The sequence below is a fragment of the Mesoplodon mirus genome (genome assembly GCF_964341445.2).
Source record: "Mesoplodon mirus genome assembly, chromosome: 15".
In the NCBI taxonomy this organism is placed as follows: domain Eukaryota; kingdom Metazoa; phylum Chordata; class Mammalia; order Artiodactyla; family Ziphiidae; genus Mesoplodon; species Mesoplodon mirus.
This window is the reverse complement of record NC_138991.1, coordinates 41,632,090-41,652,936: the sequence shown is the minus strand read 5'-3', so window position 1 is coordinate 41,652,936 and position 20,847 is coordinate 41,632,090. Positions and strand designations below refer to the sequence as shown.

General features: G+C 43.7%; 1 protein-coding gene across 4 annotated transcripts in view; it reads left to right on the top strand.

Moving 5' to 3' along the window:
* LOC309817126 (S-adenosyl-L-methionine-dependent tRNA 4-demethylwyosine synthase TYW1) overlaps positions 1–20,847 on the top strand; it is a 228,545-nt gene that overhangs the window by 154,052 nt on the left and 53,646 nt on the right. For 2 of the 4 annotated variants that reach the window (XM_082645111.1, XM_082645110.1), the window contains exon 16: positions 6,214–9,280. The exons of the other annotated variants lie outside the window; for them this stretch is intronic. In XM_082645111.1, coding sequence (XP_082501237.1) covers positions 6,214–6,435 — 222 coding nt within the window. In that variant the 3' untranslated portion in view covers positions 6,436–9,280. Of the gene's footprint in view, positions 1–6,213; positions 9,281–20,847 lie in introns of those variants that run through there. 4 annotated transcript variants of the gene reach the window in all.

Below are 20,847 nucleotides of genomic sequence, written 5' to 3'. Positions count from 1 at the left end.
CCTAAATTTGCAATTGGTGGCAGAAGTGGGAGCGGTCTTGGGGGAACTCCTGAACTTTGTACTGGTATATCTGTTTTCAGATCCCAGCCTCACTGTTTTTCATTTTTCTTATCTGCAAAATAGGGGTAACTCTGTTTACAACGCTATTATGGTAGCTAAATAAAGTGACATATATAAAGCATCTTCATATAATATAGGATTATATTATAGGATTATATATATATAACATATAATAAAGGATATTCCCTAAAGGTGCTGATCATTTGATTTTTTAATAAAGAATACTACAGTATCATGTGGAAGAATATTTGTACAGAATACCTACAGTGATGATTTTTTGCTTGTTTTTCTCTGTTTGCTCATTATCTCTTTACTTTGTATTATGGAAGATGAGGGTTAAATTTTCTTCTACTTTTTCTCATCACACACTTCCTCTTCTCCCACCTTCCCAGCATACATATGCCATAATTTTATGCATTATTATGACCATATGAATAGTATTCACTGTTGAGCAGTGCAGTCTTTTATGATTGCCATTTGTTTCTGGTACAACTTTTTGGTTTTCCTGGAGTTAATATTTGTCTTCTTTTTTTTTTTGTCTGTTCTATGTTCTTGAGCTAAATCAACTCTTGAACTCTCTGCCATCATCTATTTCTCCTTTCAGACTTTCAGATGTGTTGAATTGTCTGTCAGGTTCATCTTTTTAAAGGAGTCTCTCCAGGGGCACTTTCTGACCCACCTACATTGGACACACAGCTGTCCTACTGGGGTTTCTTTTAGCTTTCTCCTGTGTGGGGTATCTTGTTCCTGTTTTTTCAGGTCTCTTTTTAATTTACTCCCTCATTCACGTGAAGCATCCTCCAGTAGATTCCTGAGAAAGGGTATGTGGGAGGTGCAATTTATTGAGGCTTTGAATTTCTAAAAATATTTTTATTCTCCCTACACATATGATTGATAGTTTTGCTGGATATAGAATTCTAGGTTGGAAATTATTTTCCCTGTGCAATTGGAGCCCTGTCTTTAAGCTTTCAGTGTAGCTGTTGAGAACTCTGAAGTCCTTCTGATTCTTAATCCTTTGTACAAGACCATTTTTCCTTATTAGATTTCCCTTTGTCTCCATTGATTTCCCTCCGTGAAATTTCACTGAGTTGGGCCTCAGACAGTATGTCTGTTTTCATCCGTTATGGACCCCTTCAATCTGGAAACTCGTGGCCTTCACTTCTCAAAATTTCTCCAGAATTATTTCATTGAGGTACCTCCATCCTGTTTCTTCTCCTTTCTTTCAGGAACTCCTATTATTTAAAAATTGGGTCTCTTGGGCTAGTCCTTAAATTTTCTTTTATATTTCTCTCCTATTTTCTATCTTTCTTTTTTACTCTACATTCTAGGAAATGTTTAAAATTTTACTTCTTAACTTTCTCAAGAATCTTTCGTTTCCATTTCTATAATTTTAAAATCTAAAGTCTTTTTCATTCTTTGAGTGTTTCTTTTTATAGTATAACTTTTTTAAATGAATACAGTAATCTCTCATTTCTCTGAGGATAATTGTTTTAGTTTAGTTGTTTGTATTTTTATTTTGTTTTGTCATTTCCTCCCTACCCTAGGCTCTGTTTACTCTGTTACTCTTTTCTTTTTGTTTATTTTATCTCTCTTCCATGTTAGAAGTTTTCCTCAGTTGATCGTCAGTTGTCTGCTCATATTTAAGTACGAGACTAAAAAGCGTACTGAGAATCCTAAATGTGTAGACTGGGCTTGACTTTATCTTAGAGAAATCTACCTGGGCCATTTCCTTAGGGAACCCAAGAAGTCTTCATGGCCACCAAGGGTCAGGAAGCAGGGAGTACGGCCGTTTTGATCTCTCATTTTCAGTGTGACAGCCCTGTTCTCTGCTGTACCTGCTTTCCCATAGTCCACAGATTTTCTATTTTATTGTCTTCCTAGAATAAACCTCTTGTCTTCTGTTGGGGGGTGGGGTGGGTGGGGTGGGTAGGTGCTCAGCTGTGTGTATGTCCAGGGGGTCCGAAACTTGAGATTCTAACAATTTCTTAGTCAGAATGTAAACCAATTTTGGGGCTCTTTTTTTGGCGGGGGGGAGTTGGGGCCTCTTATGCCCCACTTCCAGGGGTGACTGGTGCTACCAGTTTGGGGCCTTTGGGGAATTCTGAAGCATAAATTGGGTTGAATCTTGGATTTTTCTGTTTGCTAGTTTAGGATTCAGCTCTCTTGGGTCTGCTAAGCCAGTTATTGCTTATCTGTCATCTTTTAAGCTTCTAAAAGTTTGATACTGTTTTCTCCTCTCCTGACCTCTTTGTTTTTATAGGTTATATATGTTTTAGAAATACCTTTACAGTCATTTTAGTGAGATTTTAAGAAGAAATGAAGCAAATGCCTGTGTTTAATCTGACGTCTTTAATAGAACCTTATTAAACATTTAAAATAATAAAGGACCTATTTGTCATCATTCTGTTTAATGAAATTTTCCAAGTGTGAAAAATATGGAAGTAATGAGAACAGGGCCCTTTGTACCACAGTTTGATTGTTCTAGGTGGTGGGAGCCTGTAGAACTGGCCGGTCTGGCCAGCAAGACCACACACATATCCTCAGCAGCCTGGCATCATCTAGTCAGGCCATACCGTATTGCGCTTGTGGTGTATTTTTGAGATCATATGTAACCTTTTGAGTTTATTTGTAATTCTGCATAGATTTCCTCTTCCCTTACTGTTGGATTTGAGGAATTCTTGAAGCAGGGTGACCTCATGTCTCAGCATACTTAACCTCAAATTTTGTGATTTGGGGTTTCATTCCTCTGTTTATGCAGCTCCAACTTTCAGCTTTATTTTTGTGCCAATCATACTAAAGTTTGCCCTTTTAGCTTCTGCCTTTTGCGTGGAATATTTTGACTTTTTCTGAGCTATTATTCAATGCGATTATTCTCACATTGTCTTGAGAGGGGGATATGTGTGGATGCAGTTTTGTCTTAGGGGTTTTATAGCTCAGCGTTAATTTGAGAGTAACCTACGGTTATAGACTGAGGGTTTATGTCCCTTCAAAATTCCTATGTTGAAGTCTTAACCACCCCACCCCACCCCCCCAACCAGTATGGCCACCTTTGGGATGGGGTCTCTAAGGCAGCAGTGAAGGTTAAATGAGGTCATAAGGTGAGGCCCTGATCTGATGGGGTTGGTGCCCTTATAAGTAAAGACACCAGAGCGCCCCCACCCGCATCCTCTGCTTGTGCACATAGTGAGAAGATGCCACGCGAAGCCAAAGTGAGAAGGGGGCTGTCTGTTGGAACCTTCGCCTTAGGCTTCTAGCATCGAGAACCGTGAGAAAATTAACTTTTGTGGTTTAAGACACCCAGTCTATGGTATTTTGTTATGCAGCCAGGCAAACTAATACACCAGCCTTCTGTCACATTTACTTGGTCTTCTAGTTTGTTTTTTTAGACATTGGCAGTCCGAGTTGTCAGTTGTCAGATATTAGCTTATAGTTGTCATATCCATGCAACTTGTTGTTGTCAATAGTTGTCATATCCAAGCAACTAATTTCTTCTGTTTTAAGCCAGGGTAGAGTTCTGTAGTTAGGAGGCCAGATATTCCAGCTGCATTAAGAATTAGGAAATCAGTGCAGTGGGTTGCAGCTGGCAGGTTTTTAAATGAAATACACTGACTATAGTTTTGTGAAAGTTGTGTTTCCAGAGTGTATGTATGTGAATGTGTGTACTAGATCAAGATGTAAAATATGGTTCTTACTGTAAGTTGTGGCAAAGAAAAAAGATTTTAAATCTATTGCTGTAGTCCAAGCTAATCTTTTAGTTCCTCTTGGAATATCCATGGCAAGTGATTCTCGTCAGAGTTTGAGGGAAAAGGAAGACCAGAATTGTGGGCACTGAGGGTTCAGAGTTCAGACCTAGAGCTCTGAACCCAAAAAGGGAAAGACACAGGGAAGAGGAGAACATGGTATCTGTTTAACTCAGCAAGTGAAGCAGGGAACCTCCAGGAGGACTCTTTTTAGTGGGGCCACTGGGGGCTGGGGGCTGGCTGTGATTTATCACCTTTCTCTGCATTCCCAGAGTGCACTCACTGCACACACCATGTTATATTATAACTAGTTTTTAATTGTCTGTGAGTGGGCCAAGTCCATAGTTGGCACTCCATAAATGTTAGTAGGAGGGAGGAATCAAAGGTAGGCATTGTTATCGGCCTTGTTTTACTGTCATCCGAGTTAATGACACGTTTAATCCTGCACTGGTTGGGAAGTCAGCCCACTTTCAGTCACGTGTGAACGTTGTGCCCTCTATCATGAGTGCACTGTGAACAGAGTCCACACTATTCTATGGAGCCAGTAGCAACAAAATTCCATCCTGTCTCTCAAGATGTCAGGAGAACAGGTGGAAATGTTTTCATTGTATGGACTTCTAGCTTTATTAAGAGAGGTAAGGAGGAAGAGGTTATAATACGTCAGGAATAGTCATGAAACCAGCAGTCTTGCCAGGATGGGGGGGGAACGGGGGAAGTGGCTACGGAAGCAAGTATAATGTGCTCTTGTTGGGCGAGTTCAGGGTGTAGTGAAGGCCTGTGGCAGGGGACTGTCACGGTCATCTAAAGGGATTCAGGAGGACTTCCCAGAGCAAAGGACATTTATGAAGAGATTTGAGGCTTAAGTAGGTGTTAATCAGACAGAGGTAACAACATATGAGTCACCAGAGGGGGCGGGTAGCTCATGAGCAGCCTCCAGTTGGAGATGTGACATTTAGGCGGCATGTCCTAGGTCGTGGCGCTCTATTCTGCCATAGGCATAGCCATCTAGTGCAGCCTGCAGAAGCTGGAAGCAGCCCAAACTGGAATCAGACAGTCAGTCAGCTGGCAGACTGTTGCCGACTTCTAGAAGTGAGGGCCTGCCTTAGGGCAGTGCCAGGATGTGGCCATGGAAGTACAGCTAAGGAGGAATTGATAAGGCCTGACCATGTTTGGGGTGTAAGTGGCCAGGGAAAGGAGGGGCGCCTTTGACTCTAGTTTTGAGGTTCAGCACCCGGGGATGACAGTGATTACTCCCCTAGTGGTAGAGAACATTTGAGAGCAGTCAGCCTTGAGAGGGAAAATGGTGGGCAATGTGGATTTTACATCTTGAGTTATAGAATTCATAGAGCTCTTAGGGCAAGTTTTCAAGGAATGGTCTTATTAGAAGAAAATTTTTCATGATTCATAGGTAGACTAAGCTTTCCCATTTATGTGGCATTTTTTCCCTTAGAAAGCTTCTAGCTGTTGGGTAAAAAATTAGATGTTATTTAAATACAGCATATTTTAATATTCTAAATCCAGGAACCTATATATTTTTAATATTTTTCTCAGCTAGGACATGAAATTGTTACTTACCTTGGTTCATAATCAGGTTTTTTTAAAAAACGGTGGCATAACAAAGATTTGTCCATTTATAAATCAAATACCAATGTATTATACATTTACACGATTGAATGCCAAGTGGTTGCTTTGAATTAAAAGCCTTCACAATTCAATTTGTAGTTCCTTCAGAGCCTCCTCAACTTACTTTCTCTTTTCTTCATTTGTGGTCATTATTCTACAGTGACTTTTGAGAAGCAGTTTTCTTAAAAGAGTACAAATTGGATTATTCCCCTTTATTGAATTGAAATTCTTAACAAGGCTTTCCGTTAATGAGATATTGTATTCATGTTAGGCTAAAAGGGCTAGTTTGAGTCATTAAGTTAGCGTTTCAGAATTAGAAAGTCATCGATTAAAGCTTCACTAATAACTCAAGCAAAATTTAGTAATAAAGGGATTCCACTAGGTGCTGCTAACACAAGCATGAAAATTCATACCAGGGAAAACTGGCAACCAGAGGAATCTGAATTCGCTTGACCATTTACACGTGCTAATGCCAAAAAACTTCATTAATCTTCTTCCAGTGATACTGCTCAAGATAAACACATCCTTGACTTTCAGTTCTAGGATGTATTCTTTATTCAGCCACTGGGCCTTCCAGTCCAGCACGGAAGTGGTCCTAAGGGAAAAGAAACTCTCCTTTGATTGTGTATAGAACATTCTGCTTTGATACGGAACCATGTCTGGAGCTCAAAAGAATTTTCTTTAACATGATAGGGAGAAAGTATCAGGCTCATTTTTGATTTTTTGATACTTACTTGACATTTTTTATGGGTGTTTTCAGTTCTGACCTGACTACTTTTTTTCTTGCCAGTTTAAGATTGGCAGAGAATGGTGGACGTGGATTGATTACAGCCGCTTCCAGGAGCTCATCCAGGAATATGAAGACAGTGGTGGATCCAAAACTTTCAGTGCCAAGGATTACATGGCCAAAACTCCTCACTGGGCATTATTTGGTGCCAACGAAAGAGGCTTTGATCCCAAGGACACAAGATATCAGAGAAAGAACAAATCAAAGGATATTTCTGGATGTTGAGATCATCTGAATTTAGGATACCGAAGGACACAAACTGATTGCCCCAGAAGGTTCTCAGACTCCACTGTGATTTTTCCAAGGACAAATTACACAAATTATATTTCACATAGAGAAGGGTGTAAGGGGACGCAAGTCACATCCTGAGGCTCGGGAGACAGCAGCCACGCTTTGAGTGCCTGGGACTCAGCCTCACCGTCTCTTTCCAGAACTCAGTCCCTTTTCTGAGTTTACTTCTGAAAGAAAATCATTTTGAGGGGGAAGTACACAATCTTTATTAGTTTTGAATTATAATTAGGAAGACTGCCTAGAATGCCAACCATGGGAGTGTCGTGCAGAGTGAATTTCTGTTCCTCTTCCCCCGTCATGGGCTGTTGGCCTTTGTCAGTTGTACTACCCTGAGGTCAGTGTATCTGCTTCCTCTAAGATCTCCATCCCTTCCTTACATCTTAAGATAACACTTTCTGAAAGTAATGTCATAATTCTCAATTATTTTAAATACTACATAGATTTCTTTAAATATTCATTTAGTACCAACTCTTTAGAAACTGATTTGGGTCTAAAACTGTACTAGATCTCATTCTATTCCCATACAGATTGCCATAGAAAGTAGTATGTGAGCTGGATTAGAGTAAAATCTCTCTTCTTCTGTAAGAGGAATTATCATATGATGTCACTGAATAATTAGTCTCACAAATTAGTGAAACAATGAGTACAATTTGTTTTTGGTTTGAAAAGTCAGTGTTTAAGCCTCTCATCACTATACATATAACAGGTTTCCATCTTCTTTCACTCTTGTAGCCCTAGCTACTTTCTGCAATCTGTTCTTTAAGTTTCAAGTTTTTTCCTAGTTGAAAACATCACTAAATACTCAGTAGTTTTTAAAAAGTATTATAGTTATTTAAAAAATTCCTTTATCCTAAAATTTTAATAAAATATCTTTTGTGGAGACTTGGACCACACATTTTCTTTTGAAAATTTTTAAAGATGCTTCTAGTCCCGTGGTTCTAAGCCCTGTCAGACCCATCTCCTCCTTATATTCCTCCTCTATTCTCTGCTGAAGTAAAGTTCATAATAATATAATCTACTTACTCATTTAGTTGAAAACTGGGCACTGTATTTATTTCTAAGCGATAGAGTCTCTCTGTGCCATTGGATGAAATCAGATGTTCTTGAAGTCACCACATCTTCAAGCATGTGTTCAGTCTCCTGTTCTGTTGACCCCTGAGACAGACAAGAGATGGGAGTGGTCCAGGCCAGTGAGGCAGGAGCTCACTGAAGCTCAGATATGTTAATGGTTGTTGAGTAGAGATGGAAAATCTCTATTCAAACCTTAAATTAGAGCAGAGTATTAAAAAGCAAGAGCTCATGCTAAGGAGCGCACAGATGGGCTCCTGTTTGTGACAGTTAACTGGGCTCACAGCTGTAGGAAGCCCCCTCTGGGGCTGCCGTAAGGAGCAGGGCAGGCGGCAGTGCATGCTGGGCTTTGGACCGTCCCTCAACCTCTTTTTCAACCGGGCAATGCTACTTTTATTTTTTATGCATTGAGGTTCTGCTCAAGATTTAATTTGAATGAAGATATTCTGTTGCTTCAAAGAAAAAAAAACAAAAGCAAACCTCTCACCACCAGAATGAGCCCTCCTGACTCCATTAACTTTAGGCACATAAATGAGCAGTTTTTCTCCCTCTGCCACCCAGGAAGTGTTTGCTTTATATTAAAAAAAAAATAACATGGCATATTAATCCCAGTTCACAGTCACAGCAGAAAATTTTAAATGCCTAGGGGAAAAAAATACAGTGGAATCTGGATGAAAAAAATTAAATGTTTGCTGAGCAGTATTAAAGTAGAAGAGATGGGGAAGCTTGAATATTCTTAGAAGGTGAGCTGTTTGAAAAATAGCATTCTAGATGTCCAGTGGAAGTTATTGTTGGAGTTTGAGCAAGCGATTCTAAAATTCTGCTGAAAAACTAGCCAGGTAAGAATAGTTACAAGATTATAGAAAAATAATTATTCAAGGAAAATTGCTTTACAAGATATTAAAGAATGTTGTCTAAAATAATTCAAACAACATGAAACGAGATCAGCTTCCAAAATGACAGAGTGAGAACCTCAGTGAACTCACTCTCCCTCTAAAATAGTGAAAATATGGGCAAAACAACTAAAATCGAAGAATTTTAGAACTTCGAGAGTTTAACCAAAGCTTTGCCGTGAGCTGAAAATCATCTGTTAAGAGAAACTACTGAACCTTAATAAAATTAACAGTTTACTTCTCATCAGAAAGCATGGAGGCCAAAAGACAGTGGAATGGTATCTTAAAAGAGCTGGAAGAAGAGACTTTCAACCAAAAATTCTATGCCTAGCTTAATCTTCCTTCAAAATTAAAGAAGAAATTAAGACATTTTCAGATAAGCAAGAAGTAAAAGAATTCATCACCAGCAGACCTGCCTATGAGGAGGAGTCCTCAGGGCTTAATGAAAGTACGTTAGGCACTAACTTGAAACCACGTGAAGAAATAAACAGCACTGGTGAAAGTAACTACGTAAGTTTTACAGAAGACAATACAAATGTACTTTTGTTTGTAACTCTCCTATCTGTTTTATAAGGTAGCTGCATAAAGCAGTATTTATAAAACTGTGTTGATGGACTTAGAATGTATAAAGATGTAATTTGCATGACAGTAATAACATGAAAGAAGTGTGAGGGGAACAGAGGTATATTGGAGCAAGTCTTGACTACCCACTGTTGAAATTAAGTGGGTATGTTTCCAAAGCAGATTGTTTTAAGATGCTAACTGTAATCCCAAGAGCAGCCACTAAGAATAAATTTTAAAAGTTATAGTAAAACAAATACGATTCTGCTCACAGTTTCAATGTGTGGATTTTCCCCCCCACACCAAACAGTTCTCCAACACCGGCTGGGTGTCCTGCAGTTCAGCTTAATTCTGACCGTCTACCTGGCGATAGCATCAGATCCCACAGGTTAAATGCTCTGCCCCCCAACTTCAGATGCCAGTCACAAGTCCAGGTTGTCACCTGTGCTTCTGACCAACCAGCTATAGATTGGAGGTTCCCGTGGGTTTGATTAATGTGCTAGAGCGGCTCACAGAACTCAGAGAAACATTTTACTTACTAGATTATTGGTTTATTATAGAAGGGTATAACTCAGGAACAGCCAGATGGAAGAGATACACAGGGCAAGGTACGTGGGAAGGAAGATAGGGCTTCCATGCCTTTTGCAAGCACGCCACTCTCCCAGATCATGTGTTCACCAGTCTGGAAGCTCTCCAAACCCAGTCCTTTTGGGTTTTTATAGAGACTTCATTACATAGGCACGATTGATTAAATCATTGGCCATTGGTGATTGACCTTAATCTCCAGCCCCTCTCCCCTCTCCAGAGGTCCGGGGTGGTTCTGAAAGTTCCCAACCCTCTAATCACTTGGTTGGTGGCCCTGGCAATGAGTCCCCTTCCTTAGGTTACCAAAGGGCTTTCCAAAAGTCGCCTCATTAACATAACAAAAGACACCCGTGTTGTTATGGTCATCGCCTAGGAAATTCCAAGGGTTTTAGGAACTCTATGCCAGGAACTGGGAGAGAATACGTATATTTAATAATTTAATATTTATATTTAAATAATGTATATTTCTTATTATAAATCACAGTATCACAAAGAAACAAGAATTTAAAAGGTACACTAGAAAATATCTATTTAGAAGACAGTAACAGTAACAAAACAACAAAGATCTAAGACATTCAAAAAACAAATAGCAAAAATGTCAGGCACAAATCTTGCCTTATTGGGTAAGTATATTACGTAAATAGATTAAATACCCCAATCAAAAGAGGCAGAATGTATTTTTCTTTTAAATCCAATTATATGCTGTTCACAATAGACACACTTTAGATTCAAAGACTAAAAGAATCGAGAAAGGTATACCATGGAAGCAGTTATCAAAACAAAGAGTGGTTGTACTAATATCAAAAAAATAGACCTGAAGACAAAAATTGTTCGTGGGGACAAAAGGGACATTTTATAATGATAAATTGTAATTATTATAATTATTTATAATTACATCTTACTAGAAAGATGTAATGATTTTAAACATGCATGGACCTAACTAACAACAGAGCCCCAAAATATGTGAAGCAAAACCTGACAGAATTGAAGGGAGATGATTCAGTAGTAATTGGAGACTTACATAACCCACTTACAATAATGGATAGAGCAACTAGGCCAAAGCCCAAAAAGGAAATAAGAGATTTGAGCAACACTATAAACCAAGTACACCTAAAGGCCTCTATAGGATGCTCCACCAACAACACATTGTTCTCAAGTGCCCATGGAACATGCTCCAGTATAGACTGTATGTTAGATCATAAAACAAGTCTCAGTAAGTTTAAAAGGATTGAAATTATGCAAAGTGTAGTCTCTGACCAATGGAATGAAATTAGAAATCATTAGAAATGAACAGCAGAAGAAAATTTGGGAAATTCATAAATATGCAGCAATTAGCCAATGTCCTAAACAAACAATGGGTCAAAGAGGGAATCACAAGGAAATTAGGAAAGACTTTTGAGATGAAGGAAAATGAAAACACAACATACCAAAACTTATGGGATGCTGGTAATATAGTGCTTAGAGGGAATTTATAGCTGTAAATGCCTACATTAAAAGGAAGATACATCTCAAATTAATAACCTAACCTTCCATCTTAAGGAACTAGAAAAAGAACAATTAAACTCAAAGTGAGCTAAAGGAAAAAAATAATAAACACTAGGGCAGAAATAAATGAAAGGAAAGAAAAGAAAAAGAAAAAAATAATGAAATCGGAAGTTGGTTCTTTAAAAAAATCAACAAAATTGGCAGACCTTTAGCTAGACTCACCAAGAAAACAGGAAGATGCAAATAGCTAAAATCAGCTATGAATGCACAACTTTGTGAATATACTAAATACTATACACTTTAAATGGGTGGATTTTAAGGTATATGAAATATATCTCAATAAAGCTTTTTTTAAAAAAGCACAGAGGCAAACCTTAATGTTTATGAAAAGCAGTATAGGATATAACATAAGGAATGTAGGATAAATCAATGGAGATTTGGGAGAAAAATTATGTAGTTTTGGTCTTTATACTAAATACCAAAAAGAGTCAAATGAAACAAAAAGCTCAGAAGAAACCTTGGGTGACGAAGGCCTTTCTGGACCAATGGCTTCCAACTTTCTCATGCATCAGAGTCACTCGGAGGGCTTGTTAAAACATATTTCTGGACCCCACTCCAGAGCTTCTGATATAGTAGGTGTGCAATGCAGAAGAATTTGCTTTTCTAACAGGTTTCTGTGTTATGCAAATGCTGCTAAGAGACCACACTTTCAGAACCCGTTGTAGATATAAAAACAATGTAAGAGATCTAGGGACAGGGGAAGAACACTGCAGGTAGAGGACTGAGCATGCTCAAAGGCCACGTGGGGAAGGGTCGTGGCACATTTGAGTAGCTGTATGAAGGCCTCAGTGGCTGGAGAATGCTGCAGAAGATGTAGGAGAAGGCCAGGCCACGCAGGGGAACCAGGAGAACATAACAGTGATGACTCAGGGAGATGCAAGCCAGTCTAAGGCCTAAGAACAATTATGCAAAGGAACAGCATGATTAGATTTGCGTCTTAAGAAGATCACTGTAGCTTTGGGGTTGGATAATGGCCTGGAAAGACCAAAAGGGAAGGGGATGAGTTGGTAGGTGTTCTTGTAGAACAGGCCAGAAGTGATGGCCCGGGTGGTAGCATTTGTGCAGTGCACGCCCCTGCATGCTGACCCTGGTGGTTGGAATGGAGGGCAGTGGGTAGATTTGAAAGAGACCTTAGGAGGAAACACTGGTGGATTTGGCCACAATTTGGCTAGATGGGGGTGGGGGAGTGTGGAGTGTGGGCAGGCAGGAGGGATAAGTCGTCAAGGATGACTCCTGGGTTTCTGGCTTGAGAACAGGAGAGAGGATGGTGGCGCTCTGTAGGCTGAGACTGGAAGAGGGCCAGGCCTGGGGGAGATCCTGAGTTCATTTGTGGACAGATAGGCTTGGAACTGCCCAAAATTTCCAAGGGGAAGGTCAAGCCAGCGGTCAGGCATACAGGTCTGGGGTGGAAGAAATGTGTGAATCATCATGGTGTAGGTTATACTTGGAGCCTTAAGGAGGGCGGAGGTCATCTTCGGAGAGAGTATAAAACGAGGAGGAGGGGCCACGTCTCCAGGAACTCTAGCAGGTAGGGGTGGGACAGGGAAAGAAGTCCCCTGACATCTTCAACAGGGGAGACAGTAGAGTAGCCAGGCCTGTGGAGTCACAGAATCCCGGGGGAGTTGGGGGGCGGGGCAGATCAAGAAAAGACCGGAGAACAGTTCCAGAGGCCAGTGAGAAGTGAGCCAAAGAGGATGACAGCGAAACATCCCTCGGATAGGGGTCCTGATCGATACTCGTAGTGCAGTGCTCGCACCAGTGAAAGTTTTTAATGACAGAAGATGTTTATGATATAATGCTAAGTTTAAAATACAGAATAGAAAATCATAGTTATCACCTTAATTATATAAAAATCCTATGTATGAAGCAACATATAAATGAATATGTATTATCTTAATTAGACTAGCACAATAAAAGGTATGAGGGAATGTGTTTTCTACCTTGTAGAGTCAGACTCTAAGCTTTTTCCTTAAATAAGATCCTGAAGTTGGAATTCAGCCTATAGTTGGAGTTAAATATATTGAAATCTGCATATTTTGTCAGCTGAAAGATCGTCTTTTTTTGTTTTTCTTTGTGTGCTTGGTTGCTTTTCTCACTTTTTATTTAAATACAAATTGATGAACCCTTCCCCGGGCACCGTTGATTTAATATAAGTTGGCAGTGACTAATCTTGGCTATTAGCCTGCTTGGTGTCTTTGTCCTTTACTGATTTCCTTTCATTCATTATTAATAAAGTACGCTACTCTCATGACTAGGTTTTGAAGCTGTTTGGTACCGTGTTGTAAATTTCACTGCCTTTTCTGGAGAAAAAGACCCTCTTGTTTGGAAGGAACCCTAGCATGTTTAGATTTCTCCTCACCGATTCCAAGAATTCCAGCTTAGATGTTAGAGAAAGAGAACTTATAGTGGCCACAGACCTCAGTCTAAGGCAGGTATGTTTGCAACGGGCAGTGAGGGAAACTACCCACTTCCGGGTGAGACAGGAGCATGTATTTGTGGAAAATTGGAGCAGGCAAACATCTTGTGATTCCTTCTCTAGTTTCTGAGAAGTCTCATCTGTGAAGCTCCAGCTAACGCTTTCACTTTTCTCTTATTGAGGAAGTGAATTAATTGCGTAGCTATTAACTGGCTCTCATTGAGGACTACTAGATTTGTACTCCGATTGCTGGCTAAGGAGAAGTGGGAAAAAAAAATCACTTGGACTGTTGAAAAATGGAACTTTTTTTTCAGCAACTGGTCCCTCCCCTCCCCTCTCCTGCCAGGAGGAGCTGCAGTTTCCTGATCTGCCCCCCGCTCAGGCAGGAAGAGGGCCTGGGCTGTCTCCCAACGTGGGACCCCGGCTCAGAGAGGGATTAGGAAATGCCAGTCTCACCGTGTTCACACCCCCCATCTGCCCCCAGAGAAGGGGGAAGTGAGGCCACAGAGAGGAGGGCTCAGGAGCATCACGCTGGAGCAGTGGGGCAGAAGGGGCTTCATGACATCACACCAGCAGGGTTCAGCTCACCCAAGCACTGCACTGGGGGCGTTCACCTCTGGCTTGAGTGCCGGAGCCCTGCGGTCAGGTTGTGGTGTCTGAAGGGTGCGGGGTGGCCTTGGAACTCTCGCCACTTACCTGCCGTGCACAGAATAGGGATCCCTGGGGGCAAGGCCTTAAGGCACCTGGCACATTTCTTGCCAGGACCTTGGGCTCCACTGACTAGTCTCTGACCCAGCCTCTTCCCAGGGGACCAGAAGTCAGCACTTCCTTTGTGACACAGTCTGAGCCCCAGTGTGGGGCTGGGAACTGAGGTTCAGTGTGAAGAGCAAGGCCTCATGAGTCTGCTGGGCAGCGCAGGTGGCGAAGGCGCAGCTCTGAGGCCACGGGAGCAGGTTCCTGGCAAGCGTGTGCTGTATCTTTGGGGTTGGAGTGTTTGGCGTGGCAGATGGAACCCAGCGGCGTTCCTCTGGGGGCTGTGCTCTCCTTAGCCCCCAGCCTGCACACGGTGCTGGGGAGACACATGATCAGATACACTGGCCGTGTATTGAGAGCCCTTCCTACTGATAACCGGAAAAGCTTATCAAAACTCAACTCATCCAAAAGAATTGGGGCAAGGAACACAAAACACAAAGGAAGAAACACATGCACACACTGAGGCTGAGGAGCAAAGGAAACAAAGAAGCAGGTTATGGAGGCAAAGAACACACTCAGAGAAGAGTGCGGGCGTCCTCATGAGCGAGGTGTGCACTGCAGGGTTATTTATTTATTTACTTTAAAAAAATATATTTATTCGTGTGTTTGTTTATTTATCTTTTTATTTTTGGCTGCGTTGGGTCTTCCTTGCTGCACTCGGGCTTCCTCTAGTTGCAGCAAGCCAGGGCTACTCTTTATTGCAGTGGCTTCTCTTGTTGCAGAGCATGGGCTCTAGGAGTGCGGGCTTCAGTAGTTATGGCACGCGGGCTTCAGTAGTTGTGGCTCGCAGGCTCAGTAGTTGTGGCTCACGGGCTCCAGTAGTTGTGGCGCGCAGGCTTCAGTAGTTGTGGCATGCGGGCTCAGTAGTTGTGGCTCACGGGCTCTAGAGTGCAGGCTCCGTAGTTGTGGCTCACCAGCTCTAGAGCACAGGCCAAGTAGTTGTGGCGCACGGGCTTAGTTGCTCCACAGCATGTGGGATCGTCCCGGACCAGGGATTGGACCCATGTCCCCTGCATTGACAGGTGGATTCTTAACCACTGTGCCACCAGGAAGTCCACTGCAGGGTTATTGATTCACCCTTTTATCTTATTTTACCCCTTTGAATGGATGGGGGTCTTTTGATTAGGGGTGGACTATTCATTGAGGGGAGGGTTGAGGTGGGGCCTGGATTGCACCAGGTGGCATCAGCGCATTTGTCTCCTGAAGCCACCGCATATGTGCTCTAAGAGCTGTTTTCCCTTAAATTGTCCCTTAGTAGTCTAGTGGCTACATGTGGAAAGCTGTACAGGGTCATTAGCAACCTGTGCATTTTTATTGCGCATGCTCCACGGTTTCCATGGTCAGAGTTTCTTGTGCAGATGCTACAGAGGTTCTGTTTTAGATGCCATTCCTCCACACGTTACGGCCTCCTTAAGTGCAAACCAAGGAGGTGCCTTTGCCTTCTGCCTAATACCTATGCACGGGGAGGCTGTCCTTGGGCCCGGGCCTGTCTTTCCTGCCTGACTACATGCCAGGCTCTGTGCAGGACCTCTGCCTCCAGGCTCGGGGATTAAATGGCAGGCACTGGTCAGAGCTGTAACTCCCTGCCTCACCCCAAACTCCATCTCCCTCCTTCTGTCTAGCCACCAGACAGGCTGCCGGAATGAAAGTTCTCGAATGCACATCTGACCATGTCCCTTCCAAAACCCTCCCATTCCTCCTTTAAGCCCGTTGTCGAGTCCACACTCCTCAGCCTGACACACCTCACCACCGGTCCAGTGGAATAGCTTGTGCCACTGCTTCCATCTCTAATTCCCATCCTTTCCTCCATCCCCCTGACCAGCTCCTGCTCAGCTTCTGAATTCAAACTTTTGAGTTTGCAGTTAACCTCATTCAGATGATTTCATTGGCTTGCTGGTTAAAGTACACGTTGGCCTTAAGTTTTTTCACCCAAGGCAACTTAGCACAGAGCTTTTCAACACATTTCCAGAACTCATAGACTTTGAGCATCTTATTGAGTAAGATATTACCCTGGTGGCAGGGCATCCTTATTCGTATCGCCCTTTCTTCAGGATCAGAGCCTTGGCTGTGATGGTCCCCAAAGGACAGGAGCCATACCGAGCAGGTTCAAGTGGCTTAGACGCACATGCTCAGGAGTTCTGACCTCTGGGTTTATACTCAAGCCACAGAACATTATTGATCACTGTGTACTTTACTTGAAATGATTGATAGTTGGTAACAACATGGGCAATATTTTCATGTTTGATTTTTAGGTGGTTTTGTCCTCTCATTTTTCTAAACTGGTACTAGACGGAAAAAGATGTTTATACTATAGAGTCCCGAACTGCTGTCATGGCATGAAAGCATGTAGCAGTCAGCATGCTCTCTGCTACCAGTAACAGAGTTAGTGGTTTTGAACTAGTGGTTTCAAACAGTAGGGATTTTTATTGTCTCATATAAGCAATCTGGAGGTAGATGGTTTCCAGGTTGAATCTAGGGATGAATAATTGAAGACCCAGGCAGTTTCCAAGCTTTCCACCACACCCTTTAGGACATGTTGACTTTTCTTTTCAGACTGTTGCCCCATGGTCTCAAAATGGCTGCCAAAGTTCCAGGCATCACATTCTCTCACAGTTGTGTTCAAAGCCTGGAAGGAAATGGATGAGGAAGAGAGCTCTCCTCTATTGAGTTGCTCTATTAATCAAAAAGGGAAAAACCCCTTAGAGACGTCTCTTTAAGTCTATTAACCATAAATGGGTCAGTTGACAACCTCCAATTGCAAGGGAGGTGGAGAGCACAAGCATCTGGCATTTTCAGCCTCTAGTGTGGGAGGTAGGTACTATTAGGAGCAAAGAAGGTGGACAACAACTCCACCTGCCGCAAAGAATATATATCTTGTGTGTGTAGTTCACCAACCCACCAATCAGGTATGGAGCACCTGCTGAGGGCCAGGTTCTTGCTCTGGGTGCTGGAAGAGGAGCTTCACATCGTAAGACTCGGTGCCTGCCCTGTCCAGGAGAAAAGCAATACCCATGAGCCAGGGATTAACAATCAGCAAATTAAATGCAAAGTAGTCTTGGAACCTGGGAGTAGGACTGAGAAACTAGCTTTGTCTTGGAGAATGGAGAGCTTCATGGAGGAGGTGACATTTGAACTGTGTCTTGAAGGATGAATGGGAGTTTACCAGAGGAAGAAGGCAAGTAAAGGCCATTTCCAGCCAAAGGGCAGCACGGGCAGATTCAGAGCTCTGAAAAAGCCTGCTTTTGTTTTACGGATCACCACCTCTTCCACCACCACCCCGGCTCTGAAGGAGAGCCACCCTTAATCAGAGCTGAGCCTCACGGCCCATTTGGTTGTTCTGAGAGCGGCAGTGATGAGTGCTCATTCCACTCGGGAATTCTTCATTCAGAGAGACGTAAAGTCCTTCAGACCTGCAGTGGGTGGTATGGGCTGCTCTGGGGGGCATTTATTCTTTGTTCAGCCCACGGGGACACCCTGACTTTTGGGGTATGCACAGGTCCTCACCCACTGTATGGGGGGGTGTCTGGCGGAGGCTATGCTCTTAGTCTCCCCTTGCCCCTCCTGGCCCTGAGATTGGCCATATGACCCTGAACCAGGGCAGTGGCTATGCCCGCCCCCTGGGTCTGGTGATGGGTCCAGATGTGAGCGGAACCGATGGAAGGCCTTCCCTGGATTTCTTCAAGTCAAGCCTGCAGAGGCTGATCTGAGAGACAGAGCCCGTGTCCTGCCAGGGCTTGATGCCCGTATCCAGGCATCCCTCTGCACAGCTTCCCCACGTGTTGCCCTTATGGGGAGCAACAAGTCACGTCTTTTACTTGGGTTCATTGGGGCTGGTTTTATCACTTGCACTAAAGTCTTGGCTAATCTAGTAGCACTTCACTAGCGAAAGCCCACTGGCTGCCACCTGGCTGCCACCTCTCCTGGTAATGTCCCTGACCCAGAGAGGCCTTCTCTTCTGTCCTGCTGAGTCTGGTTGGAGGAAGATCTCCTGTGAGGCCTGGCTCAGCATCTTTTCTCCCATTTCTCTGGGGCCTTCCCTCTGTGGCTCCTTTCACTCCAAGCCAGCCCCATGGCTCCTGTGACCCCAGCAGCCCAGGGCTGCCATGCTGCAGGCCCGTGTCATCCCACAGCTACGTGAGCATCCATGCTGCAGCTGGAGCCTGTACAGATGATAAAACTCTCTCCACCTTTCACTCCTTGGGACATACACACCTTCCCCTGGGCCTGGGGACCCTCTTCTTGGGTTCTTTCTTGCTCCTTTGCCTTGGGTGGCAGGGGATGGTTCCTGGAGGTGACATTTCAGTCTGTCTTCTCCAGGCCACAGGTCTGTCTGGGTCTGTCTGCTGCTGACGCGCTGTGTGCAGGCCATTAGGTAGAGCCCTACCCGGCTCTTGTTTTAAAGGCCTATTATTTTAATTCCCAAAGCTTTCACAGGGAACAGGCAGCAGATACAGCAGCGGCAGCATGCACTCTGTCTGCCTCCTAATTATGACAGTTCATGACTCAGAATCTCAAACTTGTCATTTCTTTGGCCACGGCATCCTGTCCCACTCTTCCCCGCATCCCCTCTGAAAGAGCCCATCGTTCCAGGAGGAGGGGATGCTGATGTAATTCATCATGGTACAGATACTACTGTGTGGGGTGGAATAGCGATGCTGTCTGCAGCAGGGCAGGGCATGAAGGGAGGAATAAAACGTACTTCATTAAATACCAAGAGAAAATCGCATCAAGCCCTCATTCTTGCACGCTCATTTTACTGTGCTCTGTCTACCAAAGCTCATGTGTGTTTATTTAATTTTATTGGAAAATAAGAAAATACCCCCCAAAATCACTGCCTCACACAAACATGCCTAGAAATAAAGTGTGTTTATAATGCTTTTAGATTTTATCTCATTAACAGGCCACTTCCCTGACCCGGTGGGATCTGCACACTGTGGGGATGGGGAAACAGGCATCGGGGTATTTGTGCGTGTGCAGGGCAGACCCCTTTCTCCTGGGGGTGCCGAGGCCCCCGCCACCCTCCCTCTATGGTTAAAAAGCTTTCAAACACGTTCTCTATTTCATGAGCCCTGACCCCGTCCCTCATTGTTTCAGGTTTCCCCCAAACAACAACTGGAAATTTTTGTGTGAAATCAAGCTTTGTTTTTCCCATCCCCTGAGGAATACAAAGTCAGGCAAGGTGAAGAAACCCCCTTTCTCACCTCCAGTTAGTTCCCTGCGTTGTCTGCTCCAGCCACACCACCAAATCCGCTTCAGCGAAGTCCCCGGTGATGCCTCAACCTCAAAGCTAACAGACACCCCCTTCATCCTGCCTGACTCTCTAGCTTTTGGTCCCAGGGCCACTTCGCTCTCACCTCCCCCTCCCGGCGTCCTGCCGGCACCTCCTGCCCGCCATGGTGATTCTCGCCCTGGCTTTCCATCTCCCTGTTCCTCTCCACCCCACACCCTGTGACCTCAGCCTTCCCGCCTGGCCCTCTCGAGTCTGGATCACTTCCACGTGGATGGCCCCAACCCCGGGTTCTCTTCTGAACCACAAGCCTGTTTATCCAACTGCCTTAGAGGTTCCCTCACCTTGAGTCCCCTCCCAGCCCCACCTTGTCCTGCTTGCCTGTCCCTTCAACACACGGCCAAGGTAATAGGGCCCCTCAGAGGCCCTCTGTGCTCCCACCTGAAGGAGCTGCCCCTTTGTACACAATTCTTTTTTTGGGGGGGCGGCGCGCAGCATGTGGGACCTTAGATCCCCAACCAGGGATTGAACCCGTGCCCCCTGCATTGGAAGGGTGGAGTCTTAACCACTGGACCACCAGGGAAGTCCCTGTACATACTTCTAATATTGTCCGTTGCCCATGGGTTGTCTTTTATTGATCTAAATGTTTGCCTCCTCTCCCCCACCCAGACATGACCCCCAGCGGGAGTCTGAGTCGCCATCACCTTCCTCGGCAGTGCCCGGCTCTGGGCAGGCCCCTTGCGAAGCCATTATCGCCTGCCGAAGCATCACCATGGGCATTATTTCCTTTAGCAAACTCACCAAATAACAGATTTCTAACTGTCTTCCTTCCCTTCCCTTCCCTCCTCTTCAGGCAGTTCTTAGAGCCCTAATGTCTCACACATCCTTCCTAATGGCCTCATTTATAAAATCATTCTCTTTTTTAATAAGTCAGGGGTAACTTGCCATGTCTATTATTAATGGCCTCTTTCAAAATGCCTTGGCACCTCTTTTGGTTTTCGAAAGGCCCTAAGTGGTTTTCTGAGTTTGAGCAGCACCAGTTTTTCCTTTTAAGGTATACCAATCTGCAACAAGAACATTTCTGAATGACTCATAATTTCTATATCGCAGTTTTCTTCCAGTGGATTCAAAATATTTTGTACCTTTGATACTTTTGCCCTGATATGCGGTGTCAGCAGACCAGGGCCCCCTTTCAAGTGACTGTGGCTGCCTGGGGGCTGTGGTAGTTTATACGATTTGTCCACATATTCACTGCCTCTCTCTGGGCCCATTACTTCAGCAACCTCCCTGGTGCCTCC